General features: G+C 44.6%; 1 protein-coding gene across 7 annotated transcripts in view; it reads left to right on the top strand.

Annotated features, from left to right (window-relative positions):
• MTUS2 (microtubule associated scaffold protein 2) overlaps positions 1-23861 on the top strand; it is a 317585-nt gene that overhangs the window by 274360 nt on the left and 19364 nt on the right. For 4 of the 7 annotated variants that reach the window (XM_074815895.1, XM_074815897.1, XM_074815894.1 and 1 more), the window contains 3 exons: positions 10559-10625; positions 17011-17225; positions 23250-23355. In XM_074815895.1, coding sequence (XP_074671996.1) covers positions 10559-10625; positions 17011-17225; positions 23250-23355 — 388 coding nt within the window. Of the gene's footprint in view, positions 1-2745; positions 2775-3062; positions 3282-3798; positions 3865-10558; positions 10626-17010; positions 17226-23249; positions 23356-23861 lie in introns of those variants that run through there. The other 3 variants (XM_074815900.1, XM_074815898.1, XM_074815899.1) reach the window with 3 other exon arrangements.

Here is a 23861-nt window from a genome sequence, read left to right as displayed (position 1 = left end):
AGAGTTGATAATTTAAAAACTTGGTCTGAACCTGCTGTTTAAAGTGCCAGTTCTCATAGAATTTGGGTGTAGGTGGTGTCCTCTCCCATGAGGTGCCTGCTTTGCTAAACTTTTTGCTTCTTCTCAGTTATGTCCATTTCCATTGCTATATTCTTAATCCCATAGGCACTGATGCCTTCAAGTGTGTGTTCAAAGTCCTCCACAGAGTAATCTACCTCCAACCACCAGAGAGACCCCTCCTGAATTCTCCTTTTTTCATCCTTTTTTTTGTGCATTTGACTGAGGAACTGCTCTTTAAAATAGTTTCCGTTTCCCTTTTGTTTTCTCAGCTTGGGTCTTTTCTCACCTTAATGATACACACCTTGACCTGCAAGATGAGGCTTAATTTAAACTGAGCTAAACCTAAGCTGACCAAAGAGCCCAGAAGCTCCCCCATGATGTCCTTATCCCTTATCAGTGCTATGTCCCAAGTAAAATCAGCTTCTGGGGGCTCAATTCACCCTTGACAGAAGGACAACACATGGCTTCTGCTTAATTTAAGTTCCACTTAAATATTTTATCTTCCAGTTTAGTGCTTAAGTGGTACTAAAGTGGTGCATAGACCTTGCTAGCTAATCTCTAGCTTAGATTTATCACCACATGCAAACAGCAAATCTACCATTATTAGTGGAGTGACTAAAGAAGATGGGTACTTCACTTTAAAAACATAACAAAAGGAGTAATGACCACTTTTTATTTTTCTTGCCTGATAGTCAGACATGTTGATCTAAATACTGTAGTTCTAATAGCCAGCTCAGAGAAATGGTTGTGGTAATCTGACTACAAATGGGAGTATTATTATTATTATTGTTGTTGTTGTTATTTTTTTCTTTTTTTTTTTCCATGGCAGTTAAAATGTTTCCAGCCAGGATTTAGACTGTAAAAGATCAAAATCACGGACTTCGGGTTGTGTGGCAAAAAAGAAGTTCCTACAGTGAGGATGAAATGATTTCACCATACACAGAAGTCTCTTTTTACCTCTACTCTGTAGCTGTTCAGTAGCCAACCAAATTAATTTTTATGTGCTGCAAAGAAAAGTTAGATCTTGAACATACACAGTATAACACATGTATGTTTACTGAGATGTTTAATTTGGTTTGGGTGTTTTGTTGTTTTCTGGTTTGGTTTGGGTTTTTTTAATTACTTGTCCGTGATATTCTGAAACTTTATTTAAAGTCTTGGCAGGGCTGAGGAAGAGCAGAGAATAAGAAGCTGGCACAAACCGGAAAGTTACCTGTGATTTAACACAAAGTTTTGCTGGAGATTCTTGTTGGTTCCTGCTATTTTCCAAATCAGTTTGTGCATCACCAGTCACAGCAGAAAATACAATTAAACAACAATGCCTTTCCAGAGAAGCACAGGTCTGAGCCTTACATCTTTCCTACCAGAAGGCAGAGCTGTTCAGCATTAAGGGCAACGTAGTTCTGTTCGTTTGGTAGTGATCTGGCTTTCAGGAAAATAATGCTGAAAGGTTTAAACAGTGTAGACATTTGCAGCACAAATATCGCCTTGGGTGTAAGTCATTGAACTATTTTGCCTCTTTCCAGCATTATCTTTAATGTAAATTGCTCGAGGAATATATCACGCCAGAGGCAACAGCCCAGGAGAGGCGAGGCTGCTGCAGCTCCACGCCCCGGTCCACCCAAGAACAGGGTTCCCAGTGGGCACACGCGTGCGGACCGGACAATACCCCGCGCATGTGCGTATATGCAGGTCAGGGCTAGGGGTGGGCTGCGGGGCTATGGTGTAGGTACCTTCCCAGATGGCCAAAAAAATACCCCAACCCAGAGGTCTGTGCTTTGGCGATCACAAGTAGCCGCCGAGGTCCAGAGGGTAGCGATCTCCCTCGGGATTTACAGGAACGCCTTCAGGAAAGTCCTTGATGAGCGATGAGAGGGACGAGGGCGGCTGGGGGACACCCGGGAGCCAGGGGACACCCCTCGCTCGGGGACAGCAGGCGGCTCGGAGCGGGTCCCCGCCCGCCGCCCCAGGGGCCGCCCAGCGCTGCGCTCGCCCCGGGGCCGCGCCGGCGGGGCCGCGCAGAGCCGCGCAGGGCCGCGGAGCAGCTATGGCCAGCGCAGATCTCCGCCGCCCAGGTGCACGGCAGCCGCGCTGCTGTGGATTCGGGAGCGGTGCGGGCGAGCAGCCGCGCCGGCAGCGAGCCGGGGGGCGTTCGGGTTAAAGGCACCGTCCCGGTGGCTGCGGAGGACGGGGACCGCCGCGACCAGCAGCCGCGGATGCCGCACGACGCCGCGATCCGCCAGAGCCGCCTCCCGCGCAGAGCCCGGATTTCAGCGCCTTTGGAGCTTCCGCTGCGAAGTTTCAAAACCTCCCCCTGCCGTCCCTCGCCCCGACACGTTCCTGCGACGGCGCTGCCGGTCGTGCCCCGCTCTGGGGAGCCCCTTTTTCGGGAGAGGCCTAAGCAAGCCGGAGGGCATCGGTGCGCAGGCAGGGAGGGGAGCGGGCAGCCCCCCGCGGCGAGGGGTGGGAACCGGTGACTGCCCCCGCCGCCGGCGAGCCGTCCTCCCTTCCCGCCGCGGGCATCGCCGGCAGGCATCGGATGGCAGCCGAGGGGATCGCAGCCAGCCCTGGCCGGCCCCGGCGTGCGGGATCGGGTCGTGGTTTGAAGGCGGCCGGCAGCCAAACACCGCGCAGCCGGGCGCTCACCTCCCCCCTCCCCTGCCCGGGAAATGGGTGAGAGCACTGGAGGGACAAAAGGAGACTCGTAGGCTGAGGTAAGAAAAACCGTTTAGTGATCGTAATAAAGCAAAACAGTAACAATAATGCAAAGTCCGAACGGGTAATGCACAATGCGATCGCTCACCGACCCCGGCAGCACGAAGGTCCCGCGGCCACAAACCCATAACCGAGCCGGGACCCGCCTCCTTTATAGGCTCAGAGACGCCACATGCCACGAAACACACACCCCGCCCCCCCCCGGCCAACCCGGCCGGGCCTCCGGCCGCGCCTCCGCCCCGCCCCAGCACCGTTAACTCTCTCCCAGCCGAAAGCCGGGTCGGGCGCTCCGGCTGTGCCCCCTCCCAGCTCAACAAAATTAACTCTATCGCAGCCGAAGCCAGGACAGGACCCGACATCCCTTTTTGACAGAGGCGTCGCCCGGGGCTCACCCTCTGTCTCCGGGCGAGGCTGGTGGCAGTGCGAGTCCGGCTGGTCGCGGTCCTGCCAGGATGGGTAAATACTGCTCCAAGTGTTTTTCCCGCGCTCGGCGCGAGGACGAGACGGTACTTTTGCCTCTTTTTCTCCTTAGGGAAGGGGCAGGAAGGTAGCCGTTACCGTGAGCGAGCCGGTGCTTCTAGCTTCTAGCTGGCGTCGGTGGCGTGTGCCCATCCCAGGGTGGCAGAGCGGGGAGCGATGCTCGTCTTAGTTACAGTGTGCTGGACTCTCGTTCACCAGGGACAAGTCTAACTGTCGCTTCCACAGGCACTGCAGTGCTTACATAATTCTATCCTGCAGTCTAAATGTAAGGGTTGGATTTTCCTGAAACAAGGAGGAACCGCTGGCATCTTCTGTAGTAAGAGGCGGCTTGATTTCTTGCTGCGCTTTTCATACATTTCTAATAACCGTGTGGAGTACAAGTTGTAAAGGAAACTTACACAGAGTTTTAAAGTTTGAAGAGAGATTATTCAACCTCTAGCTGTCCTAAGGTTTTACCTCTCTAATGACCCTCCTTTCTGACAGAGGATTGATCCTCCAATCTAGAAGTGAAACAAGGCTAAACTACATGTTTTCTTATGTCAGGGTGAATCTAAATCAAGCAAATTCTCAGGCACCAAAATGCGTCGTGTAACAAACATCAGTGCAGAGGTAAGTACATAGCTACAGGTAGCAGGACAATAGCATGTGCGAGAGAAGTTGTGGGACATTTCTAACACATAGCTTTTCATGCTATTCTTCTGGAAATTTGCCTGGATTTAAGTATGTACAGAAGAGGGAGAGAATGAACACATGTATCTAATTTGCTTAATAGAAAATATCTTGGCAGAAACACATGCTTGTGTAGTGTACTTTGTTAGAGTTTGGCTTTTTAAAATATTCATATACTCTGTCTAACGAAAAGTTGATAGTGTCTCCCATTTACCTAATAATATGTTCAAATGTAGCTTGAGATAACTAACCAGGTTAAGAAAAAATGTATGGCTTCATATAAAATTTCTTAAAGTATAGTCACTGGGGGATACCTAGGTGCTTATAAACTTTAACCTAAAGAGTATTATAAGACAGGATTACCTGATAACCAGCATGATTGAAACAGCAGTGTTAAAACACCTCTTTTTTGAAGGAAGACTGTAGAACATTTTGAACATCAGCTGCAGTGAGATTCAGTTATTGCTTCTACAAGTATCGTCTGAAATATTTATTGGTACAACAGAATTCTCAATGTGTATGCTTCTTTTTCCAATGATAAGTCCTTGCCCCAGGGAACTCCATATAAAGCACAACAGTGACTAAGCACCATTTGCAGGTCAGTCTTCTTTTTTTTTTTTTTTTTCTTAAATATTTTGAAAGCATTAGATACAGAAAAGCTATTCTGAAGGAACAGTTTTAATTAACAGTTTTAAGTGCCACAGAGCATCTGTGTGCAGTGCATACTTTTAGGAGGTATCATAGAGAACTGGGAAGTGTTTGTGGAGATACCGTACATATATTTCGAGCTCAGAATATAAGCAAGCATGTAAGTTGGCAGGGAGGAGAGACATGTCATTTTGGGGAGGTAACTCCTGTCTCCCATGTTTAGTTCCTAGCTGCAGTTGACTTCCTATGTTGATATGGGCAATTTTCTGATGTTCCTTGCCTGATCTGACCCATTTGTGCAGTAGATCTACTATTACTTAGCTATTGTTAAAAAGTACCTGGAGATTTAATTAATCAGCATTTCTAATGAATTAGTATCTCTCAGGTAGTTTGCAGATCTCAGAAGAGAGATACTCTAAGGCAAACCTCAGTGCTGCCTCCCCATTCCACAGTTATTCCTGGTCCAAAGTAAAATCTTGACCTGTTTCCCTGACAATGTCTCCTCAATGATGTCTATCTGTCCACTGAAGCTCCATGCAACTAAAGCAGAGCCTTTCAGAGACTCATAATTAGTTTGGATTGGAAGGGACCCTTAAAGGTCGTGTAGTCCAACCTCCCTGCAAAGAAGGCCACCATCTTCAACCAGATCAGGTTGCTCAGAGCCCTGTCCAGCCTTTCCCCCCAAGCCTTCATCTCTACTTCCTTTCTTTATCTGTTTGGACAACGCCAGCATCTTGCCCATTCTCAGGCATCCTTTATCAAGTTACTTTTCCAGGACCTCACACAGAGTCATACCTAAATCTTGCAGATTTTTTCTGAACTACACTGCTAAGCTTTGGCAACTGATATTCAACTGGATGAATCCCTCCTTCCTTCCTACCTCTCTGCCTACCTGCTTGACTACCTGCCAGTTTTTATGGAGCTGCCTGGATGTTGCACCAATATAAGTCATACCTCAGTCTATCCTCAGGGAGTTTTGAGTTGAATGGAGAATACATAGGTGCCATTTTCAGTGACTGAAAATTATCAGTTTCTGAAATGCAGTTCAACATTGAGCCTTTCACAGGAGAAATATTGGGAGGTCTGTATGTTATAAAGCTGATAATAAGAAAAATTTGCTACTGTGTCTTCCAATCAACACAGCAATGGTTTAAACCAAGAGCAAACATATCCTTCTACCTGTTCTATTCTAATTTTCTTTCTGTCTGAGGAGATGGGACATATTCCAGACACGAGACTTAACTGTTGTGTTGTAGAGTACAGGTATGAGGAAGAAGGTTTCCTTCATCTCCATCATGAGTGTAGTTTCATTTTATGAAAATTACTTCAGTATCAGAGTCATTTCTTGGGATGTGGCCAACGGAAGACCTTTCTCATAGGTTTTCCAAGCAATAATGAAATCCATCATTCATTAAAAGTACCTGAAAACTAAATGCAACATTTCAATTTATACAAAACCCACTGTTTTGGTTTCACATTTTGGCCAGAAAAAAATAATCCCAAATCACATTGAAGCAATTTTTTTCTCCCTTGCCATTTAACTGCCACAATGAAATGCTGAATATTTGCACAATTTCCTTACAGCATCTCTGACATTTTCACCCACTGCAAACAGCTGTATCACTAGTATGGTGGCTGAGCCTTTTTTAAACCTAGGTTGGATTTGGCCCTTGGCCACTCACCCTCAATGGCTTGACTCTAACCAGTGGCCTAGTAAAGGACACCTACAAAGATCCCTTGATGAGCTGAGCCTGTTAGATACAAAACTCTCGGGAGGGCAGCAAAGGTTCCTGCTTACCCTGTCTTCTCTTTCAAATACTTTGTTGGGATAAATATTAATGAAGAATGATTAATTCAGTGGGATATCCCATTAATTTGGTTTCTTACACATTTGTTTTGGCAGATTTTTCCTCGCATGCTTGTGAATTTTCTAATTGCTTTGATGTTTTGACATTAGACCTATATGAATCTCAGCATTGGACCTGACAGGTTTGCATTCTCACATCAGATCTAGTTTTTCTCTACTGTAACTTTTGGTTTCCTAAGTGCTGGCATTCCCAGTTCTGTGACTGCACTGACACCGAAGTGCTGATTATCTGCAGAGCCACATTGATGATAACAAGGAGGGACTTTTTCATTTACACTGGTCGTGGATACATGTGCAGTCCAAGCCTATCATGTTACACTGGCAAAACAGATTACAGTAACAGAAAATGTCAGGGATTTGAAGTTCACATCCAGGAGACCATGAGGCTGATAAGATGATTAGCCAAAACTACACCTTGCCCTTCTTGCAGAAGAGGAGGATAAGGACTCATGTGCTGTTGCTCTCTAAATGAACCCTCTGAGAAAGAGGGACTACTAGAGACCTTGTCACTGAGGGCAACCCTTGCACATCTGACTTCCCAGGTAACATAAATATGAGGTCCCAAAGTGCAGTCAGAAAGCTCTAACCGAAATAAAATACAGAATCAGAATCACAGAATCACAGAATCATCTAGGTTGGAAGGGACCTTGAAGATCATCCAGTCCAACCATTAACCTAACACTGACAGTTCCCAACTACACCATATCCCTAAGTGCTATGTCAACCCGCCTCTTGAACGCCTCCAGGGATGGGGACTCCACCACCTCCCTGGGCTGCCCATTCCAACAATGCAAGAAGTATTGACAGAGCAGGCAAATGACAGCAAAGGCACCTGAGCTGTAATGACAGCAAAGGCACCTGAGCTGTGCCAGCATCAGCTGCTCGAGATGATAGCTCCAGAGGCTGCTCTGGAAACCACGGCCCCAGCATGGTGGGAGGTAGCTGGGAGGCCTGCTGTCCTGGTGGGGTGGTGTCCATGCTGAAGCTTGAGTTATGGGATAGCATTTGTAAGCTGGCACCTTGTCAATTCTCCACTCTTTTGGAGAAGGTCTCACCACCAAGTCTCCTCAAGGGTAGGACAAACCTTATCTAAGATAAAACATAACATAAAAAAAGGAGTCTGTAATATTTCTTATGGGTGATCAAAATTTTAACAACTTTTTTTTTTTCCCTAGGATGTCATTTTTTTACTTGCTTTTCATTTTCTTCATGTGAGTAGAATAGTAACAATCCCACTGAGTTCTGCTTATCTGTAGGTGCTGGCAATGATTTGTACAGAGCTCCCTTGCTTTAAATGGCTTTTGTTTCAGATAGTGGGAGCTGGTAATTTGAGTGGGTGCTTCCCATCTGCAAGTCCTGTATCCAGTATATCCCTGTGCACATGCCTTCAAGGGCACCAGTCCTGGCAATCTGTCAAGAACACTTCTTAAAATGACTCCAGTGAGTTAAACAGACGGTATGGGCAGATGCAGTGATATTCTCCAAAAGAGGAAACCTTATCTCTGTAAGACTGCTGGTTTGAGAATCTGTGTGAAGGGCTATGTTTTTTGTAACATACCAGGCTATATTTATCCAGGCCTTTTTATTTTTTGCTAGGTTTTTTACTAATTAAAAAAAAAAAAAAAAACACAAAACAAAACAACCCACTCCATTTTATTCTGAGCCTAATGCAGTCAGTCAGGACTGGGGACTCTGCAGTGCTGGCACACAACCCCCTGTGCATTACTCAGCAGTGTATGGTGCTGGCTGTTTGCTTTGCGTGCCTGGCTTCTTCCCATAACTGAGTAAGAAAGATGCCCACATCACCTGGGTCTCCTCAGGCACCCAAAGCTCTCAGATCAGCTCAGTTAATCATTCTGTTTACAGCAAAACTTTCGGGAAACTGTGTCCCTTGGATCCAGTAGAAATCATCCCAAAAGGGCAATGTGTAAAGTATTAATTTAAATGCCAGATTCCAATTTCCTGGTATTACCAAAAATAAAGATGTTGTGTTATTTCTCTTAACAGTGTTAAGAATTAGATGCAGGAAAAATAAACAGAAACATCAAGCTATGAAATATTTTTTTTTCCACTTTCATTTTAGTAAGACAAAACTAATTTGCTATCCTCTCTGCTGTGTATCCTGATGCTGGACTAGTCCTTTCTGTGACCTAGATTTTTATTAGCCTTGCTTGCTTATTACTGAAAGATTTACTTTCTAGGACTCCTTTTAATTCCATTTGCTACTACACTGCCTTTTCTCTTGAATATCATTTTTCTGTAGTGTCCTTTACAGATTCTGGGCCTTTTCTAACCTGGGACATATTTATAGTAGCCTGATCTAGTTTTTGTAATCATTAGTGATCTTCCCAGCAGGATACATTGCTTTGTCTTCTTCCTAATGTGATTCAGGATACATTTCAATTTAAAGTGCTCTTATGTTTAAACCATTATTCTGGGATTTATTGTACTAAACCAAACTCCAAGACATTTTTCTGAGGCTTTTCTTTGTCAGTGTGCACAGCACTCATGAGACATTTGCTGTCAAACTCCTTGCATTTTAGTAATAGCACTTTAGCATTGTTATTCTAAATATGTTTTAATTTTCCTTTGGCCAGCTCATCTTTTTTAATTCCGTAAGTATTCAGACTTCACAGAATCACAGAATCATAGAATGGTTTGGGTTGGAAGGGACTTTCAAGATCATCTAGTTTCAACCCCCCCTGCCATGGGCAGGGACACCTTCCACTAGACCAGGTTGCTCAAAGCCCTGTCCAACCTGGCCTTGAACACTTCCAGGGAGGAGGCATCCACAACTTCTCTGGGCAACCTGTTCCAGTGCCTCACCACCCTCACAGTGAAGAATTTCTTCTTAATATCTAATCTAAATTGACCCTTTTTCAGTTTAAAACTGTTACCCCTTTTCCTATCACTACAGTCCCTATAAAGAGTCCCTCCCCATCTTTCCTGTAGGCCCCCTTTAAGTACTGGAAGGCTGCTATAAGGTCTCACCAGAACCTTCTTTTCTCCAGGCTGAACAACCCCAACTCTCTCAGCCTGTCCTCACAGGGGAGGTGCTCCAGCCCCCTGATCATCTTCGGGGCCCTCCTCTGGACCCGCTCCAACAGGTCCATGTCCTTCTTATGCTGGGGGCCCCAGAGCTGGACACAGTACTGCAGGTGGGATCTCACAAGAGCAGAGTAGAGGGGGAGAATCACCTCCCTTGAGCTGCTAACCACACTCCTCTTGGTGCAGCCCAGGATGTGGTTGGCTTCCTGGGCTGTGAGTGCACATTGCTGGTTCATATTCAGTTTTCAATCCACTGATGCCCCCAAATCCTTCTCTGCAGGGCTGCTCTCAATCCGCTCATCACCCAGCCTGCATTTGTGCTTGGGATTGCCTCAACCCATGTGCAGGACCTTGCACTTGGCCTTGTTGAAATTCATGAAGTTCACACAGGCCCACCTCTCAAGCCTGTCAAGGTCTCTCTGAATGACATCCCTTCCCTCCAGCATGTCTTTCTATTTCTTTTGAGACGGGTGAAGGAAAGGAGCTCTTGTTCTTTACAGACAATAAAATACCAGAAATAAATGTGGAAATAGGCCTGAACATCAGGCCATTAGTGGTATCTGTATGCGTTTGCCCACCGTACCTAGAATGGTGTAAGTACAGTAATCTGCTCTGCAAATTTGACTGTGTGAGCATATCACTATGTTTAAAAGTGGTTAAATGAAGGCATAAATAGATAAGAGTGTTTTAACAGAATGAATAAAATCATCTTGTACATGCAGTCCAGCTGTAAATGGTACACAGATTGAACATCAAATTATAGAAAAATACAAATGTCTTTTTAGACTCATAGAAGTAAGTAGAGTATTCTGTGCTGTCCTGTGCACATGAGTGTGTGTACGTGTATTCATAGAGATGTGAGGTATCTGTAGCGAGTGAGTTGTGGCTCCTAAACTTGATTTAAAAACTGAATGAGTTCATTATAATCCATGCCCCCCCCCCCTTAAAAAAAAAAAAAAAAAGAGATCTGAGGAATCAATCTGATCTGCTTTACTAAATGAACTTGTGAAAGTGCTTATCTGGGATAAACTTGGGGACTATACATATTTTTCTCTCTTTTTCCTTAAACAGAATGAAAATGCCCTTGTGAAAATAAAGGAGTTAGGAGTCGAGCTTGCAAATATCAGGGATGAAGTTGGTAAGTAGTACAAGCAAAGTAACAACAAAGTGATTTTCTCACTTTACACAAAAGCAGTTATTCCCTGTGACCTGATCCTGGGGAACCTGCATACATGTGATGAAACATCTTCTGAAGCCCAGTGGCAAGGGGTTTTGTGGCTTTGCAGGCAACCGTGATTTTACCTCTTTGTGGAGATGGGTCCATCACCACACACACTGGAGCTAGTTGTGCATCATCTTTACTAGACAAATTGTTCTTCATAAATCCATAGCTTCCATTCTCAAAGTATGTACCACCACTTACAGGAAGAAAGCATAGCATAATGAGAACTGGGAACCTGGGACCGTTGTGGTGCACAGTGACTGGGAATGCATCCCTTACTTATGTATGTTTGCATGTTTTGCAGTTCAGCTACAAATTGAAGGACACCCAAGCTCAGAACTTCCTTATTAATATCTCTAAAGTCTCTTCCCGGTTGAAAGACAACAAAAGCAACACGTCCAGTTGGTCTGTGTATTCTCTGTGTATCTGCATGCACCGCTTTTCCTGGTTGGTTTCTGCTCTAGACAGGAGAGACAGGGAGGGTGTAAAGACATTGCAACTCTTGAGAGAGAAGATGGGCTTTTGTGCTGGCTTCAGCCAACAGGCTGAGTTCTTTTGGGCTTAAATCTCCCCAGAACGGATGTGTTCATCTACCCCAGGGCAAATGGAGAGGAGGAAGGACACCTGGAGGCAGGACCATTGGAGCAGGGGACACCCTGAGTACCAAAAGGTGCTGGAACCACTGATGACTGGATCTGTGAACAGGGGGGACCTCTCAGTTTTCCCTGCATGTGGGGGCCCAGTTGCTGGGTCATACATTAAGCACAGATTGTGCAATGTGGCAGGAGAATGACTTAGTTTGCAAAGGGCGCTCAGGCCAAACCCCTGTGAGGTGGGCAGAACTGCAGGTCCCCCCTGTGCTTGTCTTCACCTTGCCTATGACAACCCCCTGCAGAAAAACCAAGCACAGCCCTTTTCTGATGCCCAACAGCTTGTACTCACTGCTATGCTCCTCTGAAATTTTTTGGCTGATCATCGTTTCATAGAGAGCTTTATTGTCCCCATGGCCAAAGGCTACTGCAGCAGTAGCAAAACAGCATTTCCAGTTATTCCTGACGCCTGCCTTCATCCATCCTTGGCACCTCCACAGCTCTCACAGAGGAGCTGTTGACACTGGTGCATTCTTTAGGCAGGACACATCTGAAGCTCTCCATTGGATACCCACCCACTTCTCATTTGAAAGTCCTACCTCTTTCCAGTGGGTTGGGTTTGCTCATTTTCATGAGTGCTTTAGCAAGTGGCAGTGACATGGGAAGGAAAGAGAGGTACAGTGCTGGAGATAAAGAGCTCTGCTTCCATTTACACCATGTTCGTACAGCTGAAGTGAATACAAATCACTGGTGGTTTTGCTGGAGATGTAACTGAGTGCCTGTTTGGGGCTCACAGAGCAGCATGTTCAGTAACAGGAGATCACTGCACTGCCTGCCCTTGCCATTGCTCTTGTGCATGCAGCAATAGACACCTTCTCTGCACTAAACTGAGTCCTGATGGAGTACATGGAGACAGTTTTGGTAAGAACCCCAAATACTCCAGAAAAGCAGTCTGAGGTCTCAGCTGAGCTGTACTGCTTCAGAAGGGAGATTAGCCATAAACATGTATTTCTCAGAGAAGGGAAAGATGGTGTGAGATAGTCCTTTCCGCAGTGGTCCTGTGGCACGTGTACTGGAGAGGACCTATCACAGGCCACCTCTTTCTGAGCAAGCCACCACTCTGAGAGACAGGGAGATGCTGAGCAGAGGCTATTTAGGAGTGACAGGGGTGGCTGGTGATCTGTCCTGCTTGTTGGACGTAATCCTCTCCGTGCAACCCTGAGATGCATCATGCCTAGGTAGGACTCCCAGAAGGGATGGACAAAAAGATGAACGTGTGCAGGTATTGCACTCCAGCAGGATGCTGATTCATCAGCAGTACAAATCCTGGTATGTATCCATACATAGGGAAGGTGAATGTTTATGGTTTTAGTGTAAGTCAAAAATTGCTGGACAGTCTGTTTTCCTTTGGAAGAAAAATTATATAATTAAATTTTGTGTTTTAAATCTGTGGACAGGGTGAAATGGCTAATGCCGTCTGCATGAAAGTGGTTCTTGTCAACGCAATTCTTTGCTGTCTCTAAAGCAGTGCAAGTTGGAGCATTGGGTGCTACTGGAGACATGCAGCCCATCTGCGCTATAGAAGGGTTATTTTGATCTCACTGTCAGATGAATCTCTATGTTGTACATTATTGTACATATTCTGCAAATAAAGAATGAAACAATCATTTGTTTGACAACAGCAATCATAGGTGATTCTATGAAGAAATTTAGGAAAAACCTACAGAGCATGTTATTTTGACTTCAGCCAAGTTGTAGTTCTGACTTGTCTCAGACACTTTGATAAGTGGTCTTTCATTTCTTTAAAAATAATCAGTCCAATTAAACAGCATGGATGTTGGTCAGAAATTCCTGATTTCTCATGTGTAAATTCACCATGTCAGACTCACTGATGCAAATGCCTGGATGAATCAGTAAAACAAGGCTGGATTAGCCAGGGTTGATACAGGCAGTGTGTCCAACATTTAGTTGTTTAGGCAATAGCTCTAATTCAGAATTATGATTTAGGTGCTGAATGTGCTTGGTTTGGAGAGCACACAGTCTTTGTTAACTTCAACAGATTCTGCAGGATTCTGCTATACAAAGCAATGTAATAGCAAGATATAATCCACTGTTCAGAAAAGTCAGAATATGTTTTTAAGGGAATCTCTTTTGGTAAATAAAATAACAGTGCTGAAGCAATAGCAGTGATGTATAAAACAGCCTAAGGAGACCTGCACCCTTCTGGAGCCAGGCAAAATATTTAAATTCGGATAACACTGTCCACCTTTACCCCCAGCACTGCTGTGAAGTATCGCACCTCTTCTGAAACCAGCATGCAATGAAATAGGAAAGCACTCCTCCCTTTCCAGCCCTGAGGAGGAATACGGTCTTTGTAAATGCTGAGGGACTTCTTATTTTGCACATTAAGATTTGCTCATGTATTTTTCTAGAAATGCCAAGGCTAGTCATTCTACACACAAGACACCCATCTTTATAAGTTATAAATATAAGCAGTTTTCAGCTGCAACACTGAGATTCCTGGAATAAAGAGGTTTTGAACACCAGCTGTTTCCCTTCAAACTAATGGAAATTAAATGTCAGAATTACCTGCTCCTTTGCTGTCAGACAAATGACATGTGAAGTCAGTTGAGAGGACATACAGAGATGCATAAAAATCTAGATGAATGGAAGACGATCAGATGTCAAGTTTAAAATTTGTATTGTCTGTGTTCACGAGAGTTTGAAAGCCAAAGCCTGTGTGCCACCTCCTTCTGGATATGCCTCCCAGTCAGAGGACCCTTAACCTGAGTGAGTGGCTGTGATTTGTCTGTGAATCAGGCCAAGGGTCAGGACGAAGAACAGAGTCTGCATGGTGAAGAGCCCATTTCTCATGTCACAAGCAGATGGTCCCTGTGCAAGGCCACATGATGCCAGCTCCCTGCTTCCCACGGGAGTTACATCCCAAATGCAAAGTGCCAGGGCTGGGCAGGCTGGGCTGCGGCTCAGGCTGGGTTTGTGTGGGAGGATCAGTCCATTAGTGACAACTCCCTTTCCCTCACCCTCCCAGCCCAGCCTGAAATGGGTTTTACTCCTCTGTTGCGTGCTGTAAAAGCCACTCAGTGCTCGAGGAATAGGGAAGCAATGGCAGCTGCTTTCGTTTAACCCAGCATGCTGTCATCCTGGGAAGTGCCATGTTATGTCAAAGTCCTTTCCAGCCTGTAAGCAGGAATTGAAATACTCTTGAAATTGAAGAGAAGGAAGAAGAAAACCAGGATGTAACTCTTCTTGATAGCAGCCAATAGCTGATTCAGTCTTTCCTCCCCACTCAGTCCTTGGCTTCATTTGTCTTGGTCTGAGAGACTGTGGTAGGGATTACTCCTTCTTATTAGAGATATTCAGTATAGGGCAAATTTCCTGGGCAATGGCATCATTTTCTGCAATAGCATTTTTAGATATGTGGGGAACGTGCCATGCAGACACTCTTTCCCTGCTTTCCTCTTCCCTCCATTTTGCACCTGCATCAGGGTTTGATCTGCAAGATGCAAGTACCTTCGAGCTTCAGGTTACAGAAAGTGTTTCAGATGGACTTTCTTTTGGTTAGAACATGTCATTTCATTGCCCAGCCCTCCCTGTGTGCTGAGTAATCTCATTAGAGAGGCTGGAGAGAGATGGTGTTCATTACAGCTCCAATTTAAAGCTTGAGTAAGTTTGAATTCTACTGAATGCAGAGCTGCAAGCATTACCTCTTGTCCTCCAGCTCTGGGATTGCTTTGCATGCTGAAAAAATTAAAAAATCAAAAAGCAAGAGAGAGGGTTTAGAGTTATAATCCAAACCACCAGGAGACAAGACATTTCAGCTAATGACCATATAAATTGCGCTGTTCCATTTTGAGTATGAGGTAGGTGGGAAAGATTTCTATGTGCCACTGCTGTGGTACTAATCTCACTGGTTCAGGCTCATTTTATTTCTTTCTGTAAGGAGCAGAGAGCTTGAAAGGGACACAGAATCCCTCTTAGTGCTCCAGAAAACATCAGGATCAGAACAGGACCCCAGTAGCGATATCTGTCTGGACATAATAAGCGAGTCTGGATATTGGTGTCCAGTAAGTGTGGAAGCAGAGCTCTAAACAGGGTGAAAAATAGCTATGTGGGGAAGGGGACAGTTAGCTTACTGCCCAAACTACCTTTCATGGGTTCACCTAACAGGAGCTGTGGTCACAGCAGTAGGTAACTTTGACAAATTGTTTCTATCGCAAAAAAAAATGAGCATGATCTGATACCACAGTAGAAAGAGACAGGAAAACACAGATATTGAGCAAATATACGGTCATAAGATAAATGTTTTTGAAACATTCAGAAGTTGTCTACCCAGGGAGACAGCTGCTTCCAGTTCATTGATTTACCATACAGGTCTGTGCATGGCCCTTGCATTTTGAAAGGCAAAGGAAGGATGAGTGGCTAATACAGATAGTATCTTCAAAAGGTGATCATTTTTCTAAACCAGCTATGAGTCTAAATAAGAAAGAAAGTCTAGCAGTGCCATTAAAAACACATCCCTTCTTCTCTAATGTTGTTCTGAATGTTATGGTCATGATGATTTTAATCACTTCTTACCTGTTAGATTTTTGCAAGTGAGCAAACTTGCTCTCTAGATGTAGTCTGGCTGACCTTGTCAACTAGCATGGGATCTTCAATATCTGGATTGGTTGAAACCATTCTTTAGCAAAGTAAAAGGCTGAGGACACAGTGTTTGTGACTGCTGTCCTGGGACCCAGGGAGCAATATAGGTGAGGAACCAAATGGGGAAATAGACTCAATATGCTTGACTTGATGGAACTGCTGGAGTTGCACCTCCTGGATCTAGTTGTAGACATGGTTGTGAATTTGGAGACGTGGTCACTGGGTTAGTTCACAAGAGTAAAAATTTCTTGTTTTCTGCTTGCCTTCAGTACCAGCCTTTCATTTGCACTCTTACTTCATGAAGCACAGGATATTGGTTTGAATATAAAAAAATTTTAAGCAAATGTGCATTAATGCATTCAAGAGGTCCTCAGTAGAGCTGGTGCAAAAGACAGGTTTATCGGGTGAGCAGCTTCTAACAGCTAGAAAATAGGATGTATGAGATGCATCTCCTTCTCCTGGTCAAGTGGTCAATCACACCCCTGCATAACATGTGTACAGAATGTGCCTTGGGGGCCCAGGCAGCTTCTGCCTTTCTGGCAAATCACTGGAAGTGGGGACTTAGCCAAGACAGTGGCTTGAGAGAAGGAGGTAAGAAAAATCTTGTATCCTAGTTGAAAGGCTTTGTGTCAAGTGATGTCTCACATGTTGTTTCTTATATCTAAGGCAAAGTAACAGTCCCAAAGCCTCGATTTGTGCTGGCCAGGAGGGGACATCCAGTCACCCTGCAGGTCCATGGAGTTCCCTGCTATTATTGTTGTTGCTGTTGTTATTATTATTTATTACTATTATTTTTATTATATTAATCAGATCCCAGTTTTGCATGGGCTTTTGCATACTGTGCTAGTGCCTCTATTTAAAAAAATGCATGTGTGTGTGTGAGAGCAGGACAGAGGGACAGAAGACAGCAAGAGCTTGTTGATGGCTGAGATTCATGGGAGCCCCAGAGTCGGTGAAAACCACTGTGTTCAGTGCTATATAAACAGATCCGATGCCACCGTTTGTTCCTAAGTAGTTCAGAGCCTGACTGTGTGGTTTTGTCTCCACAGCCCTCAACACAGCAAAATGGAAGAAACTACAGAATGAGAAGGAAAAGCTGGAGAGGCGCTTTGAGGAAGAGGTGAAGCAGCGTCACAGACAGCAGCAGGAGGAGCTGCAGGCGCTGGAGCAGAGGTTGCAGGAGGAGTACCACACCAAGAGGGAGAGCCTGGAGGAGCAACACAGGCTGCACCTAGAGCAAGTCAAACTGCAGCATCAGGAACAGGTCAGTCTCTGCCTCTCCCCTTTGAAGAGTAGACCATACCAGTACTGAGTGGGTTCAGGTAATGAAATATGTTGAACACTCCAACATGAAGTCACTGGTAACAAACTGAGGACCAGAAAAAATATATTCCTGACTATCTTTTCTGGTTTTCCTCCCTATTATCCCTATTGGTATTTCTACACAGTAGTACATTACATTGCCATGTCTTGTCTTCACATGCTTCCAGATGTTTTATTAAACAAATATTAAGACTAGCTCTACTCCCCATGTATACTTGCTCCCCAACCCACCTATTGTTGTCAATTTATATGAAAGCAAGGGTTGAACAAGAATCTGCTCAACCCAGGTAAGGCCAGCAGAGCCTTGCCCATCGTTATTTGCAATGCTAGTAAAAGGGTGATACAGTGAAGCGATAGGGCCCGTGCAACATGTAGCCTAAACATCAAGCAGGTGATACACTCTGGGTTCCCTGATTTCTGCTCCACCGTTCAGTCTAATCTCTTAGATTTTACATCCCAAGTGTTTCTCTCTGCTTTGCTTTCTATATGTAGGTAGGAATACTTTCGCATGCAGCTACTTTAGTCTTACTTGTAACAGCAGGAGTGAATAAACACTGTAGTTCGCCTATAGGTACCTCTCACATGGTGGCAGAACATCCTGCTCTGGATTATTGCAATAATGCCTTTACCTGGCCTTTTGTCATTTTGCATTCAGTGAGCAGCAGATGCAGTTCTGATTTTTCCAGCTACAACTCATACCCATTGCCTAGCACCACAGTTCCTAAGGGCTTTTCTCACATGAGTATCTGCCACACTCAGGTGCGTTCTGCAATCTGTGCCATCAGGCATTGACATGCCGCAGCCCCGCTGCCATGGGTATGCCACCCAGGTATCTGATGCAGCGCAAGGGCCAGTCGTCTGCGAAATGTGAGCCCAGACAACAGACCCCCTGTTTGCCAGCATCATTCTCTCCAACACGGAGATTTTGCCAATGCCCAGGGCAGCTGGAGGTGGGGGAGAGTAAATTTTTCACTCTCTGAGGCAATGTAAATTGGCAGCCACAGTGCAGTGCAGATGTGGTCTGTGAGATGGATGGATGTGACCAAAGGTCAAGGAGAGGGTTTTATGTCTGCATGCTCTGTATCTCAGAGTATCTCCAGCATGCTTTTTGAGGCTGCTGCCTGAAGCACGAGCCTGTGACCGAGGCTCCAGTACTGCTGCTCCCTGCTGCTCCTGCCTGGCGAGCGGGCTGACAGCAGGCACTGCAGTGGGGCACAGATCACAAACATGCCTCACGTGGTTCCCAAGAATGATGACAGCACTAGCTGTGGGCTCAGAAGCAAACTAGTCCCATCAGCAGAGCCTGTGCCCGAGGTGATTTAGAGCATTTAATAGGTAAAGGCTGGTGCAGCACTGTGCAGCCATAGCTGAAGCACCTCCAGAAGCCCAGGAAAGGGGCTAGCCTGCACTGAGCTCATGGGAGAGGAAAGAGAGCACCAACACAACACAGCAAAGACCACTGTCTTTAAGGTCAACTATTTGTAAAAAGGGAAATTATGCCATTTACTGCCTGTACTTGATGTACTGTAAAACACTCCTGGGATGAGAGTGCAAATACAAACCGAGATAGTGACAATTTTATGTCACTCATGTCATAGCTGCCCAGTGTTAGATTTATTGTGTAACACCAATGGTATGCTGGAGCTGGGTGCAGCATGGTCCTCACTGCACGTGGGTCAGACAGCCATGCCGGACAGACACACGGCATCCCAGCCTGTGCCCGAGACTGTCTGATGCCCTTGGATACCACTGTGCATTTTGGTTTGATTCTTTGGCAGGGGGAGGAGTGTTGAAACACTCTCGCTAGATTTTACCTATTTTAATTGCTGTGACTGCTAGTTGTTACTGATTTGCAGGCTTCTAACATGCCACACAGAGGCTTTATGTGACTGGGCTGTTTTGTCCCAGAGAAACTACATTTTCTGTTAGCGCATTGATTTTCAAAGGTGCATTAGAAGGTGCTGTCAAGTAGGTTTTTGTGTTCTAAACCAGATTTTTCAAAATCTTTCTCTGTAAATGCTTAGAAGCTGTGCTGAGCCATGTCTTCTGGTTCTCATTTCAGTTTATGCAAGATGGTTTTCTTGCAATGCTCCTTAAATTTTCTGACTTGCTTTCTGATATGAAGGAGGGGTGGTGTTCCCAAAAACCTTTCCTTTCACTGTGTCAGTGTGTCAGTTTGCTTAGTAGAAGATGTTAGCTCTAGCTGCAAGCCTTGCCTCTCCTTGATCACCAGGCATTAGCATTTGTGAAGGAATTTGTTCCATGAGTTAATTTTTTGCTGAGATGATAGTTTATGGCTTATCTCTGCTACTCTTTGAAGTGTTTCTGTAGGCTCCCAGGACCACAAGAACAGATAGTGGTTTTTTTCCCCTCAAGCTGATCAGTGCAACAAAGGGTGATATAGGACTCGACTAGAAGTACACTTACTTTTCTCATGTTCTCATCTATTGTGATTCTATTCATCACCGCACAGAAGCAATGGAAACACATCTTTCCCTTTGTGGGGCAAATAGTTCTCTTCCCTCCAGCCCTTTGGTTTTCTCCAGAGCTCTTTGTTCCCTGAATTACTGAAGATAACAAACATTTCTCTCCACTGCTTTGAAAGTGCTGCGGTGACCCTAGTATCAGATAGTAGTATCAATACCCTGATACTACGGTGTCCATCTCTTTTCCCAGGTAACAAGTGATAGGCTGAGAGGAAATGGCCTCAAGTTGCACCAGGGGAGGTTTAGATTGGATATTAGGAAAATTTCTTCACTGAAAGGGTTGTCAAGCGTTGGAACAGGCTGACCAGGGAAGTGGTTGAGTCACCATCCCAGAAGTATTTAAAAGATGTGTAGACATGGTGCTTAGGGACATGGTTTAGTGGTAGACTTGGCAGTGTTAAGTTAATGGTTGGCCGCAATGATGTTAAGGGTCTTTTCCAACCTAAACAATTCTATGATTCTACGATCCCAGAGTTTAAGACCATCTTTTCAATCCGTGGTTCTGTTAGCATCTCATGATGAGTTTTAGCAGGTTTTCCCTTTGAATTCCTACTCCACCATACACCCATACTGTGTCGAGTGCTCTTGGATCAGAGGAGGCTGACAGGCCAGGTCACCAGCAGTGTTTCTTGACCAAGGAAAAGGAGAACTTTGTTAGTCTAGGAACCAAGGTGCATGAGGAATAAGGCTCCCTAACAGCTGCTGACCCAAAGGGCTTGTAATCCTCTGGTTCTTCCTTCCCCTGCTTGGAGTAAGAGGTGAAGTGACTGGCTCAGAGCATGCCAAAATGAGCAAGCCTGCTTGAGGAACTGGAGTTGTTCAACTCTAATGCTGCTGTGCTGGCTCTGGTCCCAACTGGCGTTAGAGCAGAGGCACCTAACCCATGAGCTAAAGAGCTCTTACACTGGACATGAGAAAAGCCTTGTCCTTGAGTTGTCCATCTGCATGGGGGAATTTGAGCTCGCATTCACTAAGGCAATAACAATAGCAAAATCCTTTTAACCATGGATCTGCATGTATTTCTGTATCCACACATCTAAATTGGATGTTAGTCATCCCACTTTCATGGTTATCAGTCACAACTTAGTTTTCCACACTGTCTTGCTGTAGTCACTGTTTAGTCTAGTATCAGATAGCTGTTGTTTCTTTGGATACACAGTTGTCTGGTTTGGAGGCTCAGCTGTCTCTGAGGAGGTGAGACAGCTCTTTCAGCATAGCAGAGTGTGAGAGCCAAACTCTTCACAAACCAGTCATATGTGCCAATGCATCCAAATATTTCTCATATCTTTTTGCAGCTAAGGGCAAAATTGCAAAGTAAAGGCTGCAATCCTGGCTTGCCAGTGTTTCTTGCTTGAGCTGCCCAGCTCAAGCTGTTTTGTCCATGAACTTACTGAACTTCTCCCACTAGAGCCTCCTCTTGATTATACTTTATTAAGCCTTAGAAATCCCACCTGAGCTTCTTTTTATAGCCAGAAATAACCATGACATGGGTTAAGTGAGTTGATCAAGCCTATAGAGTAAGTTAGTGGCAAAGCTGGAATTAGCATCCAAGAGATCTGCTTCCCAGTGCCAAGTAGACTACTGGCTATGAAAAACTGCAGACAGAAGGTCACGCTGGAAGATTAAAAAGAGTCATTTGGGATGTGGATATGAAACACACGGAAGACAGAAAAATCCCTGCAGACCATTTGGAGCATATTTAATTGGCTTTATAGATAAATAACCTGCCAAGGATGGTGGCAGCTAAAGGAGACCCCTTCACCTTCTGAAGGCGTTGGAGTTGAGCATAATCATTCCTATGAAGCGCTGCTCAGCTGAGAAGCAATTAGAGTATGAATAAAGACACGCAAGGGCAAGGTAAAGAACATGACAATGCTCATGAGGTATCAGCACGCAGACATCGTATACAAGGACATCGTGCTCTGGGAAAAGTCAAGGGATAGTCTCTATCCCATTAATAACCCATTGCATCATCTAGCCCCCCTTTCCCTGATCTTTCATGCAATATAACAGCAGGCTGAGTCCCCATTGTTTTGCAAACAGTTCTTCACCACTGAGTTGTCCCCCACATTATTATGAAAATGAGTTTCGATAATTTTAAAATCCATGTTAAATGCCTATCTTTCATTCTCAGAGCATGCTTTCTCCAATATGGTTGGAAATTTTGCTTCTGTTGGGTAATCTACACATATGTTTGACAGTTAAATGCAGTGAAATAACATTTATTCCAGTCAAGACATGCTCAGCTGCAGTAACTTTCTACCATTATTTAACATAACAGTGAGCAAAAAAGCTGTTTAAAGTCAAGTCACTTTGCAATGAACAGCTGTTTCATTGTAAAAGTAAAATAGTTTGATCCTCTGCATTGTCAGATATCACAGATAATGTGTCAAATGTAGGGAATAAGATCACTGTGATTATAAAACCCAGAAAAGCAAATAAATGCATTGCATTCAGAAACTGCTCTGGACCACTGACTCAACAATGATCACCACTTCTCACTGTACCTTCTTTAATGATGCATATCAAAACACCATCATTAGGGATCTCACTTTGCTTTTAGCCAAGTCTAGTTACAAACAATGTACTGAAGGAGTCCCAGATCCATCAGCCTGTGCACAGGAACACAGGCTGCCCACAGCCCTCTCCCAACCTCATCCCCTGCTCCCGTGATGGCTCTGTGCAGTGTGGTGTGGAGTGCAGTTTGCTGGGCAGTTTGCAGCCTCTTTCTGGTCTCAGTATGAGATCAGGAAAAGTTTTGTGCCTTCACTGTCATCTTGCTTACTTCCACACCATCCTGAAAACTCATGTGTCTGCACTGAAAAAGGTGCTGTCCTATCTTTCATCAGTTTATTGGACATGGACTCAAAATACATAATTCAAGAGGACATAGGAATTTGGGTATTGATGACTTTGTAGAATACTCTTTTTCAAGTAAAAGTGTGATAGATTGCAATTTATTTTACATATCCACTGATAATTTCAATGTTTCTCTAGAAATAAATATTTTACAACTGTGAATAATACATAGGCACTTTCCATGGAAGCTAATTCAAGATCGGACAATAAAAATCACTGCAGCAAAGTGCAACGAAGACAAAAACCAGGATGGCTCAGAACTGTGCATGTTTATCAGAGGGAGTCAGGTCATTAATATAATTTAGATTAATGGAATGTTTAAATTTCTGAACATTTCATAAATGGCTTCTTTGCTTAAGGGGTTTTGGGCCTTTTGCTTTCTTTTATCACCATTAAGTTAAAAGAGCAAAAATACTATGAGTAGTGACTACCCACTACCACTCAAGGCATCAACATGCCTGTTTCATAATGAATAAAACTGACTCAGGTGCTGGAAGTGTCATGCTCAGTAGATCCCTTTACTGCTTCCAGCTCACCAGAGTTCTCTAGCAGTGGCTTGTCAGTGTGACACAACATATCTAATCATGTGTCCATGTCTCCATTCATTGTCGTTGGAGCAGGAGGAAAATATCACATCTGTACACGAAGCTGCAATGTTACAGTTGGAAAATAACCACATAATCGCCATTACAGAACTGCAGGATGAGAATGACTGCAAGATTCAAGGTAAGCAAAAACCAACCCAATGGCCACAGAGCTATTACAGACCAGGAATTAGCACTGTAGTGAGATATTATAAGCCTGGATTTTCTTCCTCCAGAGCAGATGATACAGAAAATTTGTGTTGGTCTAGTGCTTTCATGTGGGGTGGACCACCAGGTTGCTGCTACGGGTGAGGGAGAGCTGTGTGCAGTGTGTACAGCATCTAACTTGGACCTGAGCCTATATGAGGCATCTTTGGGCCAAAGATAAGTGTTTCTTCATGGGTCGCTGAACAAAGAGTCCAAATTCCACCTCACTTCACACACCGACTTTTCTCAAGAGCCTAATCACAGAATCACAGAATCATCAAGGTTGGAAAAGACCTTGAAGAACATCTAGTCCAACCATTAACCTAACACTGACAGTTCCCAACTACACCATATCCCTCAGCGCTATGTCAACCCGACTCTTAAACACCCCCCAGGGATGGGGACTCCACCACCTCCCTGGGCAGCCCATTCCAATGCCCA

Source organism: Strix aluco, chromosome 2 (genome assembly GCF_031877795.1).
Source record: "Strix aluco isolate bStrAlu1 chromosome 2, bStrAlu1.hap1, whole genome shotgun sequence".
Classification (NCBI taxonomy): Eukaryota; Metazoa; Chordata; class Aves; order Strigiformes; family Strigidae; genus Strix; species Strix aluco.
The sequence above is the reverse complement of the archived record's forward strand: the minus strand, read 5'-3'. Positions and strand labels throughout refer to the sequence as shown.